Genomic DNA, 17,266 nt, shown 5'->3' with positions numbered 1-17,266 from the left:
AGTTAGCCAGCACGGCCTCCTCCAGAAGGTTGTTTTGTTCTCCCGGGGTTCACACAGCAAAGGCCTGATAAGTGGGTTTAACAAGTAATGACATGTTTCTCATTTTCCGACTGGAAGCAGCGAAGCATCGCTGATATTATGGATTACAGCTGACCTGTGCATGCTTGTGACTTGATATCTACCCACCAAAGTCTGATTTCAAAACACCGGAGGATCGGCTGGAAACGTAACCGAGGATCGAGTATCTGAAAAGGGACACACAGAGGGCACAGGATCTCAACTCCGTATCACATGAACTCACTATTTAGAGAAGAGTTGTCTTTTTTCACAATTTAATTCATTGAAAACATTGTTTTTCGGTTTGACAATGCATACAGAATTTTTTTTTTTTTCTGATTTCATAATGAAGTTGGTCTTTTTAGTCAACACGTTGGTCCTGACAGTTTCTTGTTAAGCTCAGAAAAATAAGCTGTCAGATACGTTCAGCCGACCATTCACAGTCTATTAGATGAGATGGTTTTCATGAATAGATTATTTGTAGTCTCAAGGATAATCTCCATGCACAAACAAGGTATTTACATGAAGTCTTTTATTTTTGAAAGGATCCACTTGTATATTTTCTTTGTCCTCTTTTTCCAACTCAGAGAATACACAGTGGATAGTTCTGTCCATCACAGACCACACGTACTGACATTCCCAACTACGGGCAAATAAAAGACATCAATAAATCAATTATTGTTACATTTAGACCCAATTCTCTAGAAATAATAGATTGCTTTCAAAATTAATGGCAGGATAATTGTTTTTATCCCAGTTGAATCAGGTATCCTTTTAAATGACTCCAAGTTACATCATATCTGGGTTCGATCCAGCTATCAAATGCATGCATGTTTACTGAAATCAGAGGCACACAGTTTGTCCTTTTCAATGAATTAGCGACAATAAATCCATGCAGTAGATGTACTTGTTCATAATTTGGCCCTCTGGTAGTGACAATGAAAGTTTTGTGTCCCTCGGAATGATAAAAGTGGCCCATCGCTGATCCAGAGCTCTTGGAGGAAACCCAAACCTCAAACCTGGCCTCGAACCAGGAGTACTCCTATTGTGAGGTGAGAGCACGCACATTCTAGGGACCAATTAGTAAACTTCAAATTATTTGTGATTATTACTCTCAGTATCACTTGTGTTGTCTTTTTGGAACTTGACCTTCATCCAGAGAGGTCTCTCTCAATGAGGGGGGGCTATCGCTGTCCAAGCTGCTAAAATCTGTCCTCAAGCATCTTTTCTGCCTCGGCTCTCTTCGCAGCTTGTGCCACACTCCTCACAAGAGCTCTAATATCGCTCCTTTTTTTTTAATCCGACTGGTTGTCATTATTTAGATTTTGTCGTGGAGATAAGGATGAAGTGAAGTGAGGTGAACTGTAACAGCTTTGTTTCTGCACGATATTCGGATAAAGGAGACTTGATGAAATGAAATAGCAGCTTTATGTCTCAGCCATTAAACTCTCCACATATACAGAATGCTGAAATCATTACCATAATGTTGCTTTATGTATTTACTTTTGTGTGTGTGTGTGTGTGTGTGTGTGGGGGGGGGGGGTGACTGACAGTTATCACGGGGCAAATTGAGTTCAGCAGTAAATGGATGGCGCACAATGGGCTGTATCTAGGGCAAGAACAATAACAGTGGTTCCTCTTTACTGCATGAATGCCTTGACCTTGGAAGGATTTCCATTATATGTAGAGTGAAAGAGCATTGGTCGTGATTGTATTACAGGACACAGAAGGTGATAAAGTGCTTCTTGAACTATACGGGAGTTCTTTACCTATGAGATGGAAACATATGCAAATAGATGACATAATCTTCCGGAGTGCCGCCGACTCTCCTGAATGCAGTTTATGTCAATAATGTCAAGGAGCTCGCTCTGAAATAACATAGGTCTGCAACCTGCGACTCTCTGCTATAGCGTGCTTCAGAGTGTAGCTCTCTAAAGAAGACAGTTCTTTGATGTTATCTGGCTGTTTGAAGTTACAAATGACTCAAAAAATATATCTTTTTAGACAGCTGGCAGAGCAGAGAGAAAATATCTGTCTATCATGTCACCTTGTAACTGGAGGTCAGTGGTTCCCATCGTTTCCTCCCTGGAGGCCTCCCCAGACCACCTTTAAGAAAGGCAGAGTCCCCACTCCCCGCCCCCCCACCCCCCCCGTGGCCTCTGAGATTAAAGTGAAGCCAGACACTACCAGACACATCCATTCTTACTCCAGTAGGAGTCCACGTCTGCTCCTTTTTAAAAGCGTCTTATGATAGTTTTCTTTAACATGCTGACCTCTGATCTCTGGCGCTCCCCCAGGGAGGTCCCACACCTCAGGTTGGGAACCGCTGCTGTACTTCATGACTGTTGAGTTTCTGAGTCAATATATATTGTGCGCTTCATAAAAGTTTGGTGTTTTCTTTTGCTGTAAAAGTTGGAAACAGCCATAAAACACGAGTGACTCTTTAATCTCAACTCTTTAATTCTATAAATGAACCCGAAAGTGAAGTTTTGGTGTGTGCTGCAAAAACTGTATGAAAATGTTTATGATATAAGTGTACTTCATCATAAAGCTCAGACAGATTTTTATTATTTTTTTTTAAGTGTGAGGTTGCCAAAAACAGCTATTGTGACTTTAAAGGTTGCCGACCCTTTTAGCAGAGTTTACAGATTCGAGCTCCCATATCATTACTGGCTCCGTCTCTCTCATTCTCTTCGCGGCTGCGCTCTCGTGTGATCGTTCCCGTTGAATCTCTGCCCACACACTCAGCCCAGTTCATCAGCGGCAACTTCTCACATTACACAGCTAATTAGATTCAGACACATGCTCGTGTCACTCACCCGTGCGCTGGCTTCCGGCACCACGTCCCATCAAATTCCTGAGATTAAAGCGAATTAGGAGATTGTTTTTGATTAGAGCCATTGTCGTTTCATTGCCTCGTCACAATTACAAAGTGCACTAACAAAGCCATTACGCCAGCAATCACTTTCCATTCAGGCGATCACGCTCCACTCGCTGATATGGGTCAATTAATAGTTAATAAGTACCATGCTTACATGTGAATGTGCAGCACCAATGTTTTAGGTGTCACGGTGCATAATATCCCACCATGAAAGACTTTTTCTGATTCTATTTAAACATCCAGCACATTGCAGACCCCAAAAAAAGTACCACAGATAGCGTGCGCTCTGTTGCCACTGAGCATACTTTATTACATTAACTGTGTCAATGTGGTCATAAGTAAATTAGATTTATCGTGTTTATTTCCCCCTCTGCCTCAGCTCAAAGCCTATCGAGGATTTCTTCTGGGGTCAGTCGATTTTCTGCAGACACAGAATTAAATAAATTGACGACCTAGTCAAATGACTTTCAGAGAGGCTTTTTCTTTTTTTTTTTTTTTTCTTCTTCTCTCTCCTCCAGACAGCAGTGCGCTCACTGGAAAGGAAAATCACTCACAATCATTTAAAAATTTAGAGCAACAACTTCATTGCCGTCTTGTCCCCCAACACTTCTTTGCGCAGCCTGCTACAGGTTTTAGCGTGAAGATAACAATGCTACGTTTTCAGAGAGGAAGTATGAAATTGAATTTTTCCTGCTTATGCAAAAAAAAAAAAAAAAAGAAGTTGGCAAAGAAAGTCACAAATCTTCCCAAACTAAGCCCTCACTCTGTAAGATTAAAGGCAGCCTTTCCATTTCTGTGTTGCACATCACAGTAACCTTGACATAATCCTTTTTGCGCAACTCATTCTGTCTCTACACCTCCGTGTCCGGACGTTCTCATTTTTTCCCCTATGCTCTGAAAACAATATGGTCATTACCGGCCTAATGCCACCATCTCTCACACGCGGACTCTTGCAGGCTCGTGGCAGGATATCATGCTTGGAAAAAAATAATAATAATAAAAAAAATGGTTGTTGCAAATGGTGGAGGAAATGTAGGTGAATCCCAGTTTTTGTGCCTCTATTATAACAGACAAAAGAGCTATTCAGGCAGGATTAGCGGCTACATTACAACCTACTGTCCAGTATCTTAAGTAGCCTCCTTAAATAGCTTAAAATCTAAGACTATAAGACAGCAGTGGTGTCATAGTTCTGCACTTGAGTGTATTTTTATAACTTTATTGTAAAACACTTTTCTAGTGAGAGCTGAAGTTGATGAGGAGAAAAAAAAATCTGCTATCTCAGTGAAGCAGGACGTACAGTACTGTCACCATTCTGACAGACACGTAGGATCATTGACAGTGAGCCTAAAGTGATTTACTGTTAACACATACCTAATTTTGTCTAAACCCATTAGCTTCGAACTGTCACTTGGATATTTTTACATGGCCTCTGCGTCGCTGATGCTACAGCGGAATTTCAAAATAGATCCTTCAGTTTCCCACACTGTTTACTTGGCTGTGTTTAGGAATCCAGCCTATTGCGGGTATTGAAGTGGAAATGAATAAAACAAGCACAAGCAAGCAACGCCGCTAATATCTCACCTCTTTCTCTGCGCTCTCTCCTCCACTGTGCACCGGAGCACAGGATTAAGATTCATTCTATAATATTCTGAATATTTCTCAGTGGTTGAAATTCACGCAGGATTTCAATTGTATCTCTGTCTATTTGATTTATTGCCAGGCTTTGGCTCCCTATTACCAGGAAAGGCCTGGATTTTTTTTAATTTTTTTTCTACCCCCCTCTTTCCTTCTGTCACACATTGCTACATAGAAACTGTAGCAGTATGGGAACAACAGGGTCTTCTGAAATGAAACAAATGTTAATGTTGCCCTCCAGGGGACATGAACATTCAAATCAGAGGTATGTAATGCACTGAGGGTGCTCCAGTTACTCCTCTAATGGTTCTAGGCTGGTTCAGCCAGCTCACAGGAACATAAATCACCAAGTCAGAAAATTAATTACATTAACCATGTTTTTGTGACTGTTTTTTTAATCACTTTTTTTTATTATTATTCAAAATATGTTATTCAAAAATCACTTTTTCAAGAAAGGTGTAATTTACACAAACACAACATGAAGTAAAATAAAATTTTTAAAAATGTAATGGAAGTGTCACATTAGTTTTTTTTTGGGGGGGGGATGGGGGTCACTAAGGGACATATATATTCGTTATAATGCATGCCCTTAGATTTTTGTTTATTTCATTTTTTTTACCAGCAGTAATGTGATTAGCAACATATTTTTTATTACCTCAGTGATTGACAATTCATCTGAAAACCGTGGTCATCAGAAATCCAGTGATTTGAAACAATTTATTTGAACACAATGCGTTTAAGTTGTTCCTTTGTATTGAAGTAACAACTGCATATTTTTCGTGCTCTGCCTCGTCTCAAAGCTCTGATTTTATCTCATCTTTTGAGCCCAATAAAAGTAGGTATGAGGGTGTCGGTGGACCAGAGTTTGGACACTTCTGTCGTAGGAAAAACAGCAACATGCCTTCATTTTTAAAGACAGTGATGAATCCAGTGTTGGACATGAGTTTATAGGTTTAGAGCTTCTGTTATCACGCAAACTCATGTTTTACAATTATTCCAATGTAGACATTGCTAATTATTTTTATCAATGGTATATATCAAACAATGAAATGATAGGAAAATGATGCATCATTATAAAATGTCCAGAAACTGTTTGGGAAGATGTAACAATTTTAGAATACAGTTACTGTTAAAAACTTCAGTATTTCATTGAATTAACTTTTATCTTCTGTGTGTGAGGTGAGACAAGTTTGATGCAGAGCTTCAGCAATGTCGGAAGCAAATATATCCATATCACCAACACTGGGTTGAGGAGCAAAGGAGGGCTGGAATTACACTCAGCCTGATAGGTACCACTGTTTGGATAATATTTCTTTATGTATTATTTATGAGCTATAGATATTGACACTGAAGATCCCATGAATACAGAATGGGTGAGGTATACTTCTCCTTTTTAAATATGTGCATTGTCTAAGGCTGTTTTTATTGTTATTGTTTTTTATCATCATCACGATCATCATCATGAGTCATATGTTTGTGTTTTTTTGCGTTTTCACATTTGGAATGAACGATGCAGAATATTGAAAGATTGCACATGTAATTGTTAAAAGACAGCAGTATTTAAAGAGTCACTTACTTTCCTATTTTTGTGACCTTTGAAGTGTCAACATGTGAGTGTTAAAATTCACTGCTGGTAGTTTGGGAGTAAAAAGAAAAAAAACAAGAAGCGATCCAGCCGCTTGTCCTGTAAAGGGTTAAAATGTTCTGTGCCAGATCAGAATCTGAGTGTGTGCCCACATCTCTGATCTGTTCAGCAATTCATGCAGATCTGTTGTTATGAACACTGACCAGGATTTTTGCGCCGGTTATAAAAGCACTCGACCGCTGACAGGACTGAGGTTAAGTGCTGTGATGTTGTTGGTCGCCTACTTAGCCCGGCCGTGAAAGACGGAGACAAACCTTGGGTGAAACAGACGCAGATGTACAACTCGTTGGAGGTCAGCTTCCAAAAATATCAACTCTTAATGTGGGTCGCTGGTAAATCACATGAACTAGGCAAATGGAAAACGCTGCCACGAGGTATAAATCATGGAGCGTAGTCGTGTCTGCAGCCTTGACAAGTCCTGTCAAGAAAGCCCCCTCTGAGATGCATCACATGCAGACACTCCCCAAAACCCCCACCGGGCCACATGTTGGTCTAGATGTAATAACATTTATCCTACATCCCTGAAAAGATATCATATCCAAGTAGATGAGATCACGCAGCACAGTTTCTTTGTGGGAACAGCATGTACGGAATGAAAGGGAATAAGTCAATACTGTGTGGGAAGACAAAATCGCTTCACAAAGTCATTCATGGGGGAATTACCATTATTGGATCAAAGTCTCCCCCATTCCGAGCAGCTTGCCAGCCCTCACGGTGCACCGTCTATCGGTTAGCAGTGCACGGTTCTATAAAGAACAGAGTGGAAAAGATTCAGTCAGGGGTGTGTCGGGAATGCTTAATGGACTTTCATAAATAATGCAAGATGTCACCACGCAGAATCTCCATATGCAGGGAAATCTGCTAATTCACTTTCTTAAGATATCGTTATTACACCTTCAGTCATTGGGCTCATTTATTTAGAAAGTGCATCAATCACAACTGGAGTTTAGTTCAGGTAAATATGCAACAGAAGCTGAAAGGATGCATCCGCTCTGAGTTTTTCAGAAATCAGAGCCGGCCTGCCAATCCTCGTACTCTGCTTCATTAGAGCCGACACAGAGATCACTGCTGCTCCTGTTGTTGTTCTTTTGTTTTTTTAATGTTTGTTTTGATGGATCATTATGTTCATGCTAATCAGACCTGGTAGTCCATTAGCATAAACACCACTATGATGCCTTTATATTATATTAAAATAGTTTTACAAATAAACAGCAAACTTGATGATGTATCTCATAAAACAGTAAACGTGCTTTAATCCCGGTCGTAAAAACAACCAAAAAAAAATCTACTTTTGACTTGTGTGAATGACAGCTAGAGTTTTAAGGTTGGAGAAATGAAAGCAAGCTGATCCTTAGATTTTAAGAAGCTGTCGCCAATGAGTTATTACCCCGAGGAATATTTGTCACGTGAAAAAAATAAAATCTTCAGTGGATAATGCGGATTGATGTAGTATTGTGTCCTTTTCAACCAGCGACTGTCAAGACATCCCGAAACAAACAGGCAGTGGAACAAATGGCAGATAGTAAAAGGTTTAGCCTTTATCAAAGCATGAAAACAGTCTGTTCCTTCTCACATCAGAAGCAGCGCACACTTCTGCAGAACCACTTCAGTGGTCCCACAAACACAGAGCTTACTCCAAGTGGTGCATTTCACAGGAATAAGAAAACAACTGGAATCTTTCAGGGCTGATACACACACATACACACACTGCAGGCACATTAAAAAAAAGCAACAAAAAGAAAAAAAAAAACAAAACCCGTAATTGTGATATTTTTTCCTGCCGGTCTGCTATCTGCTAACTCCAGTGACACTTTAGTAAGCCTGTGATTTCAAATGTCAGACTCATCCAAAGCCATTTTGATACTGGAGAATGAACAGAAAGCATCTGATCTGTTAACGTTAGATTTCTTCCTTGTATCACGGGAATACAAGCAAGAATAGCAGGTGTGACTGACTCACCATGTTTAAAAAAAAACAACAACCTTGCACTGTGTGAAAGGTGGAGAAAGAACTGGACGGCTCCGTAATGGATGTGAAAGAAGTGAAAAAAGTTACGATTTATCAAAACAAGGAGTGTAAAGGTTTTGAACGTAACCTCAAGGAAATTGGTTTATTAACTCATTTTACTTAAAGAGCCACGTGTGGCCCAAAACCCCCACAACCCCCCCAATAAGATTTCTGCTGCCTTGAACATGCTTTCACACATCCACCACCTCAGCTCACTTTCACTGAAGCATTGCTGATCATGAGCTCCAATTTGGCAGCAGAGAGCAGAACCAGTGGTTTCCTCTAGTGACAAATGACATTTAGTTTTATCTCTCACTCGTCTTTGTTATTTCTGCACTTTGAAATTCATTCCATGGGTCAGTTTCGGCCCTCACTCCACATGTTTTGCTCAGTTCTATTCCGGCCTCATTAATTCAAATGCCACTTATTAATTTCTTATGATTTCTTGTGAAAAGTCAAGTTTTATATGATATCAATGTGATATGCAACAGATAATCTCTTTTTTTTTTAACCATTGAAAAGGTGTCTATATAAAATGTATAATATTCCTGATTGTCACTTTTATTGTGAATATAATTGAATGTCACTCATCATTCCAACGCAATGTAAATCAAACTAATGCTGAGATCCTCCATCACTTACACGTCGACCATCAAAATTATCACCAACCATTTATACAGATATAATTCCTCTGTCGACACGAGTTATTCCTGTTTTATGAGAACTTTTTTTTTTGCAACAACTGTCATTAATTTTTAATAGATCAACTTCTTAGAAATACTATTGCTGGTAAATCATGATGTAACTCGGAATAATATTAACCACCAAGTGCAGATGCAGCTATTACACCCGGGTTGAATCATCACCTCTGTGGCACACTTTGTGTGAAAATGATCATTATAAGCTTTTCAAATATACAGGATGTAGGGATTTGTGGGGGATTTACTCCCTTTGCCCTCTCATCCGAGCCGTGCTGGAAAGCTTATCAACGTGATCGTACGAGAGTGTGGCAAAGTTTTACACTCTAGGTATTCCCACACTGCTTATATTTAGATTGAATTCTATTGAAACTGTCTTTCTCTTTTCTTTTTTTTGTAGCATTTTAAGAACTTTCTCACTTTGGAGCAAATATGTTCCTAAATTGTCTGTTTTAATTAAATGAACATACTTTCACTTATTTCTTTACAGTTTTTGAGGAAAAATTATGATGAAAAGAAGATTAGCTGGAATATGATGGAAAAGTTCCATCTCAAAGTGCTTTCTAAGACAATTTTCACTTTTGTAAATGTGAGCTCATTTATGTTTAGCAGTACAATTAGCTAAGAAACACTGACACAACACAACTCCCTGACTTCCTCTGGACTGTGAGCATCAGCATTCATTTGAGAGAGAGAGAGGGGAAAAAAAAACCATGCACCAGCCACAACAAAGTAAATCCTGCATAAAAAAGTCATCTAAGATTTATTTTGCCCTGCTTTTGTTGTAGCATTATTTTTTTTCCTGCAGCAGGTGCATCCTTTATATCGTCCTTGTAAAATGCTGAGTGCCACAGTGTTGCCCTTTATGACAACGCCTTGTCTACTTCAAATAAAACCAGGCTGTTTTGATAACATTAACACCTTTATAGTGAGATGTAAGATTTTTATTTAGTTTGTTTCATCATGAACGACTTGCTGTTGTGTTCGAGGGAAGAGAGAGATGGCTCCGGCTTTTTTGTTTTCTGATTGAAGCGCAGATGCAGATTTGATTTCCACCACATAGCGACGCGGGTCAAAATGTGTTTGGGCGTGCTTTGCATTTGACTCTGAAGACTTTGATGGAGTACAAGAAGGAAGCAAGAAGCTAAATATGACAAATATTGTAAATCAGTGTTCTGTTCTTTGTGTTTTTTTTTTTTTTCTGTTCTGTTTCCTGATGTCATTTCTGAGGCACCCAAGAACATGTTGTCTCTGGTTTCTGCCAAGCCTCTTTCCAAGTTAATTAATTAGAGATTTTTCCTTAAATGAAGACACAAAACTGCGGCTCTCATTCCACTTTTGTCTATAATGATACTTTGAATATCAGACTTGCTCGAGGGAGTTTCTTTTTTTCTTTTTAAATAAATCAGAGCTTGAGCTTGAGGATCAACAAAGTGCCTGCGGTGACGCACTACATGCTGGTCGTTTCCTGCCCGTGTCGGGGCTCCAGGACGCGTTCGCTCGACGTCAGAGCACCCCAGTTCTAATCGAAGCGGACAGCAACGCTGCCTGGGAGGTGTTTTGACTTGCCGTATTCACACTTGCTGTCCATTACGGTTACAGAGGGCACCATGAATTTCATAACACCTTTTAACTTGTGCAAAATGTGCAAAGTGAATACTATCGAAGCGGCCAAGTCACACGGAAACCGCTTGACATGCAAAAGGCTGTGTTCTGCGAGGAGCTGCAGCAAGGGACCCTTGTTACTGTAACTATTGAGATGGCTGTATCTCAAAATAGGACACAGATGCAAATGCGGAGGAAAATCTCCAGGTGCAAACACAAATGGGCCTGACAAGCACTTTTTTTTTGTTGCAAATTTGGTGACCAAAGGTGCTGATGCGAACTGGGCGCCGCAGGGCTCGACGGGGAGGAGATGCTGAATACACCATTAGGAGGAGTAATACAGAATCAGCAGGTGGAGCTGGGATGAGCAACAGTAATGACCAATCCCACGTGCTTCTCTCGTCCCCTTTTAAAATCAGCCACAGGTGAAATGGAAGGAAAGAAAGCAAACAAAAGTACAAAGCAGCTCAAATATTCGTGTACTGTTAGCAGGAAGGCTGAGGGGAGCTGCAGCTGCATCGACATCAGTGTATTTTCACTTAAACTCTTTATATCTGTACAACCAAGGCTCGAACCGGGGTGATTGATGCTGTGGGACAAGAGTGCTAAACACCCACTCGGTGCTGTTTGAATGAATCAGCATCATTTGGAAACGTCAACAAGATATCAGTGTTCAGAATGCACGTCGCATATTCATTAAGGTTCATGTTCCGAGGAGCGTATAAGTCGTACGGCGCAGTTCATTTCTAATAGGCAAGCATGTAACCGAAGAAAACAGAACCGCAATTTGTTTACTTGACATTTACAATTTGCAGAGGTTCTTTTTAATGCTGCCTTATCTCTGCTGCTCTGAAGGCATCATCTGTACGTTTTTTTTTTTTTTTTTTCATCTGGATTTATTTGGCGCAGTAACAATGCAAGCACAGCCTGTCACCTGCAACTCTGAAACTAACAGCTTGCTTTTTCTATCCTGTCTTGTTATTTCACTTCCTTTCATATTTGAGGCTCATCCGCTACCCAGAAACAGAGAAATTCTTTTTTTTTTATGTTGATCTAACACCCTTGCCAATCATTGCACGAACACGGAGGAGTTCCAAGCTGCTTTACAGTACACAAGCTATAAAGACATTGTGGTAAAGAAAGATGCATCGAGCTGTGATTTAATATAGAAACAAAGTACAGGTGAGTAAAATTCAAAAGGAAAAAGATCATAAAAAAACCCAAAAGCAATCAAAATGAGTAAAGACTAGTGAAGCAGAATAAATCTTATATATCTAATAGTATTTTTCTGTACATGTCAGTATTAAAGAAACAAACCATGCGATCATAAGGTTTGACGTTAATAACAGTTACACCTACTGAATTTTCTATTAGCTTGTTGTTTATTACTTTAGGTTTGCATGAAAACAGTTGGAAAGTTGCTGTCCGTTGCGGGAGCCAGTTGCAATGAAGCTAATACTATTTTAAATATAATACTTTAATAATGACTGATTGACTCAAACGCAAACACTTTCACAAACACTACTGAACTGATACAATAATAAGTTCCAACAAACATATTATTTCAGTTGAGCTTCATGAGTCATTAAGCTGAATTAAGATGAGAGAAGCAGCACAAAGTCATACACAAGTAACTTTTCCAAGTATTTAGTACAACAACACCCATTCCATCAACTTAAGCATCACAGTGTCCATTATTTTTGTGTTTTTAACAGACTCTTCAGACAACTTTGTGTTATCCTCCAGGTCACCACCATAATCTGCTGTCTGAGAAAGTTTGTGTTCAAAGTACTTGAAGTTGCTTATTGGTGAACTCAGAGGAAATCATCTTGTTTATTTCTTTTATCGAGCTGATGCAATTGAATTGACATAATTCAGAGCTGATGCAGTGAATAGATTGTTACATCACTCGTAAACATCAATTAATCCAAATTAATCAAAGTGGAAAAGTGTCAGAAATGTGTTAATGCATTGTGTTAAATTTTTAATTTGTTTTCCTTCTGCCAAATCAGTTATACATTGCATTTTGCATCGAGTTGATGCTCAGAGGATGACTTTCATGTTCACGAATATACTCCCTAATTTGGGTTTAACAGGGACAGACTGTATCACAGACTTCAGTCACTGAAAGCAGATCACATCAATTTTTCAAGCTTAAATAATCACTTTTTTTTCTGCCTGTATTGACTTAAAAAACAACTTTGACAGTGAGATTCCACTTCTCGCCTTGGTCTATATTTGATTCTGTAACATAAAAAGTTCAATGTCACCAAAGAAAAGACATAAAAAACAAAAAGAAGTACCTCTCATGACAATAGAAGTGCTTCAAACATTTTTTTTTCTCCAGGCTTTCAGGCGATTGAGGTCTAAAATAGACACGGGCATGTTGCTGCCACTGGTTCATTCATTAGAGTAGATGATCTCCAGTGAAAAACATTCTTCTCTCTCATCACACTCAAGCTATGAGAGCTGCTTGATTGCAATAATGTATTTCCGAGCAACTGCTGTTCATGTTTACTTGACTGAAACTGTGCTGAGACCACCAGTGGAATCCAGTGAAACGGTGGTCTCAATGAGGGCACTGGGGGATTAACTGACTTTAGCTCATTCTTCAAAGACAGAGAAGAAAGAAAGAAGAAAACTCTGTCATCTGGCAAAGTCTTTGTTCGAAATGCCAAAGTGCTACTTGGCAGAATACATGAATGTATGTGTGGGATCAATTGATGCAGTGGATGAATTAGACCTCGGCGCAGCGGCAGCAGCAGTGTGAAGCGTCAAGAAAGCCATCGAGAACAATGTGACGCAGTTTCTCTAACATTGTTCATTGTTTCTCATTAATTGATGTGAAAAATCTGAACCTTTTTTTTTTTTTTTTTTTTCAACCAAATTATCAAGATATTTCTGAGGGTTATGTTTTTCTTCCATAACAAAAAGCCTATTCCAACTGAAGGCCAAGTGATTAACAACTAAAACACTTTTTTTTTTCTCAGTTTTCATAATCCGTATATATTCCTTTTTTATTTTATTTAACCCATTTTGAATATAGTTTTTTTTAATTAAAATTTTAGTTATGTGTTTGTAACTTCTGACTCATTTGTGTATTTCTTTGATTTCGGAAATCCGAGGATTTAATTTCTTAACGTGAATTAAAAATGCCTTTGTATTTTCTAGAATTTATTCAAAGTGTTTAATGCATTTTGCGTTTATGGGTCTCCTCATCCATATCATGCACTGCTAGACACGCCCACGCAGGCAAATGTAATGCACCCGACCTCCCACACGAGTTACTTAAACACCATAAAGCAATAATCACCTGTGTCCCCGTCTCCCTCCCATTCAGCTGCAGTGCCATTTATCTACTCTTAACTTTCTTTGATAGGTCATTAAACCGGTCCTGGAGCTGTGAAGTAAAGCACTGAATCATGTCGCAGGTTCCATCTGCTGGCATGTTTAATCTGGGGCAGAGGGGCCTCGGTACATATGGCTGCCATATAAAGTTTTATATAATAATCGGCTGTGGCCAAGTCGTGAGATGCAGCCGGTGTCGATGAATTGATTACAGAGAGAGAGAGAAGCTGGGAGAGAACTTGGCAGACAATAAAAATGAATAGAGATTTTTTTTTTTTTTTTTTTTGTACATACAGTCAAACACTTTCTGCATCTCCCAGTCTGCAGTAAATGCTCAGAAATACCTTGTTCTAAAGTGAAGTCGTGGAGCGGGAGTGGAAGCTGATTCAGCGTGTCCTGGCATGAGTGGTGAGCCCCGTCCTGCCAGATGAACGCTCGCGTCTGTGCCGTGTTGAGGAATCGTCCGGCTCTCAAAGGAAAGACTTCTTGCAAGTCTGTCATAAAGTATTTATCGGATTTCTGGTGGAGAACACATTACTCGACGTGATATGTGATTACACAAAGTAAAGAAAAACCCAATGCAGACATCCTCCTGTCCACTGTGAAAGTCTATACTTTCATAAAGTATTCATTCTGTCTTTTTGATGGTAAATGTTCACCTGGTGCAGCGCTTTGGTGCAGCGTACTAAATGTGTAAAATGACCTGTCCTTTGAGAGAGTTGTCAAGATATTACCTTGGAAATGTCAGCTGCATTATCAAGTTGTGCGATTACGTAACAGTCGACTGGCAGAAAGGAACTTTAAATGCTAATATAGAGTGCTGAATAGAGCATTAAAAATTGCTGCCATCAAGCCACGGTCGGGTGGACTCACACACTGCTGACTGCGTGTCGGATGATTCAAACTAAGTGACCGAGCCGTTTGACGAGACCCCACCTATTCAGGAGGAAAGCCTCCAGATGAAGCCGTTAGCGCTCGGCTGTAACTTTTATTCATGCCGCTCCATGTTTAAATCAACGAACGCAGCGGTCGGATGAATAAAGGACGAAGTGACAATCGCAAACAGAGAGCGCGAGCTGAAATGAGTGCACATATTATGAGTGGATTTAAGATATTCCATTTCCTCTTTCTTCTGTGCTTGTGTCATTGCAGTTTTAAATCGGTTATTGGGTAAATGATAATATAACCACCTTTTTTTTATGGATAGCTTTGCTCAGGTTGTTCCAGACCTGCAGATAGTAGTGATCACAAAGTGGTCATAGTCATAGGTTCTACGCTTCATATGATGTTTGAGTTTAGAGATCTATTTAATCCATTTTAAATAGATTTATAGCTTTATAGACATCCACCCACCCCCCCGGCGAAAAAAGAAAGAAAAAAGAAATTTGCATGTAGAAAAACAAACTAGACAATCTCAGTTTTAGGCTGTGAATCTAATTTAAACTCGTAAATTGTCGAAATTATCAGTATCAAAAGATTCCTTTTTGTGATTGTTGCTTTAAAGGCCAATCTTGTTTGTGTGACTTCCACTTTTATCCTTTATCATTTTGTTTCATTTGTCTTTCCATGAAGAAGAAAGCAAGCAATTTAGTCAGATTAAGCAACAGAACAAAATAAAAAAACAAAACAAAAAAAAAGGTTCTTTGAAGAACTATTTGGATATTTGGATGGTGTCGAGCATGTGCTTTCTCCTGTCATGTATTTGCATTAATTTGCTTTTATATTTTTCAGTTTTATATAGCGATTTATTCAAAGACTTGTGGACTTCGTTTGGAGGAAGCGCTCAGATTTCAATTATTATTGATGTGCTAAATCCCTTTGTTTGATAGAGGCTTTAATGCATGATAGGTTGCACACTTACTGTGAATAGGCTCATTATTCAAATCCCCACATCGGAATCATTATATAGATGAATATCACATTCTGAGGAAGTGATTGGGAAATTACATTTACCCTTAGAATTAAAAAGAACATCGCCATGCTAAATATAGACGCCCCACACGCGTCTGCATTCATGCCATCTCAATGTGACCATCTGTATGTATATGTATACACAGCTTTAAAGTGAAAGTGTGAGCATATGCACCATACATACAACACTGCTGACAGATTAACATGCATCATACTAAACAATCTGGACTGAAAAGAAGAAAAAATAAATGAAAATGAAACTGCACCTGATCAAATTAGACTCAAATTGAGAGTAAATTTGTGAGCTTTTATTTTGTGATTATTTCCCAATTAACAGACAAAAAGTAAATGTCGGAACTGCATGATGGAGGCGTAAGAAACTGCCAGTGTAACATTCTGCATTGAAAGTTTCATCAGACAAGAAATGCATCCTGACATCAACGCCTAATCACTGACTTCCACTTCCTGGCAGTAATGGAGTGTGTGCTTTTGCATTTCAGACAGCTGAGAGAAAACTGTTTTTTATCCTTAGGGCAGGTTTATTTGTTTTTTTTCCTTCTCTCTCTCTCTCTCTCTCTCGCTCTTTTTTTTTTTTTTTCGTCTCCTAACTCTCAGAGTAAGAGAGATGTCTGAGATGTCTGTAATGTCTGCCTGTGGAAATGTATTCTTGATGTGTGTCTCAGTGGGTGTAGAAGCAAACATCGTGAGCATCCACGCAAATATTGAGCAGGATCTTTTCTAACATTTATGCACTGTCAAATGCGTCTTTAACGGCAGTCAGAACATGGGTGAAGTTTCACCGACGGTACCTTTTCATCTGTATAACACATTGCTGGTTTTTTGTATTTTATTTATAGATAATTGAGAAAAAAAAATATTCAAAAAAGTCCTTGAGTGAATTATGTGCTATAAATGAACATTACAGAAGGCTGCTCTCATAATAAATGATGGTTTGTTCGACAGATCGTCTTTGAATCAACGTGTCGATGTATGCAAACACTTGGTGTGACCAGTCGTTTGTCCTCTTCCCTCGTCAGGGAATTTGCACGTTGGAAGGTGAGAAACACCGCCATCGAGAGACGGGACCTCATCCGCAACCCGGTGCCGCTCATGCCTGAGTTCCAGCGCAGCGTTCGCTTGCTGGGCCGCCGACCCACCACACAGCAGTTCATCGACACCATCATTAGAAAATATGGAACTCACATTCTCATCTCAGCCACCCTGGGAGGTAAGCAAACTTTCGTCCGTCTCATTTACATTCTTTCACGCGCAGATAACATGTTGTTCAAATCTTTATTGTGGCACAGTTTGAGTTTTATCAGAAACAATTCCTTCAAAACATGGAAATGTAGACAAGAACGATGACTCTTGTATTCAGATCTCAATATTTGAGGTGAAAGTGTTAAACAAGATCATCATTTTGCAAATTTCCCGACCTAAAGAGCTGTTTTTGCCACTTTCACTTATATATATTTTCAA

At 39.3% G+C, this 17,266-nt stretch overlaps 1 protein-coding gene across 1 annotated transcript in view; it reads left to right on the top strand.

The window, feature by feature from the left end:
• The window catches only part of brinp1 (bone morphogenetic protein/retinoic acid inducible neural-specific 1), a 124,270-nt gene that overhangs the window by 37,261 nt on the left and 69,743 nt on the right, over positions 1-17,266 (top strand). The window contains exon 3 of the mRNA XM_030085199.1: positions 16,825-17,015. Within this exon, the coding sequence (XP_029941059.1) occupies positions 16,825-17,015 (191 nt within the window). The remainder of the gene's footprint in view (positions 1-16,824; positions 17,016-17,266) is intronic.

This window comes from Salarias fasciatus (assembly GCF_902148845.1).
Source record: "Salarias fasciatus chromosome 7 unlocalized genomic scaffold, fSalaFa1.1 super_scaffold_4, whole genome shotgun sequence".
NCBI lineage: Eukaryota > Metazoa > Chordata > Actinopteri > Blenniiformes > Blenniidae > Salarias > Salarias fasciatus.
This window is presented reverse-complemented; position numbering and strand designations above follow the sequence as displayed.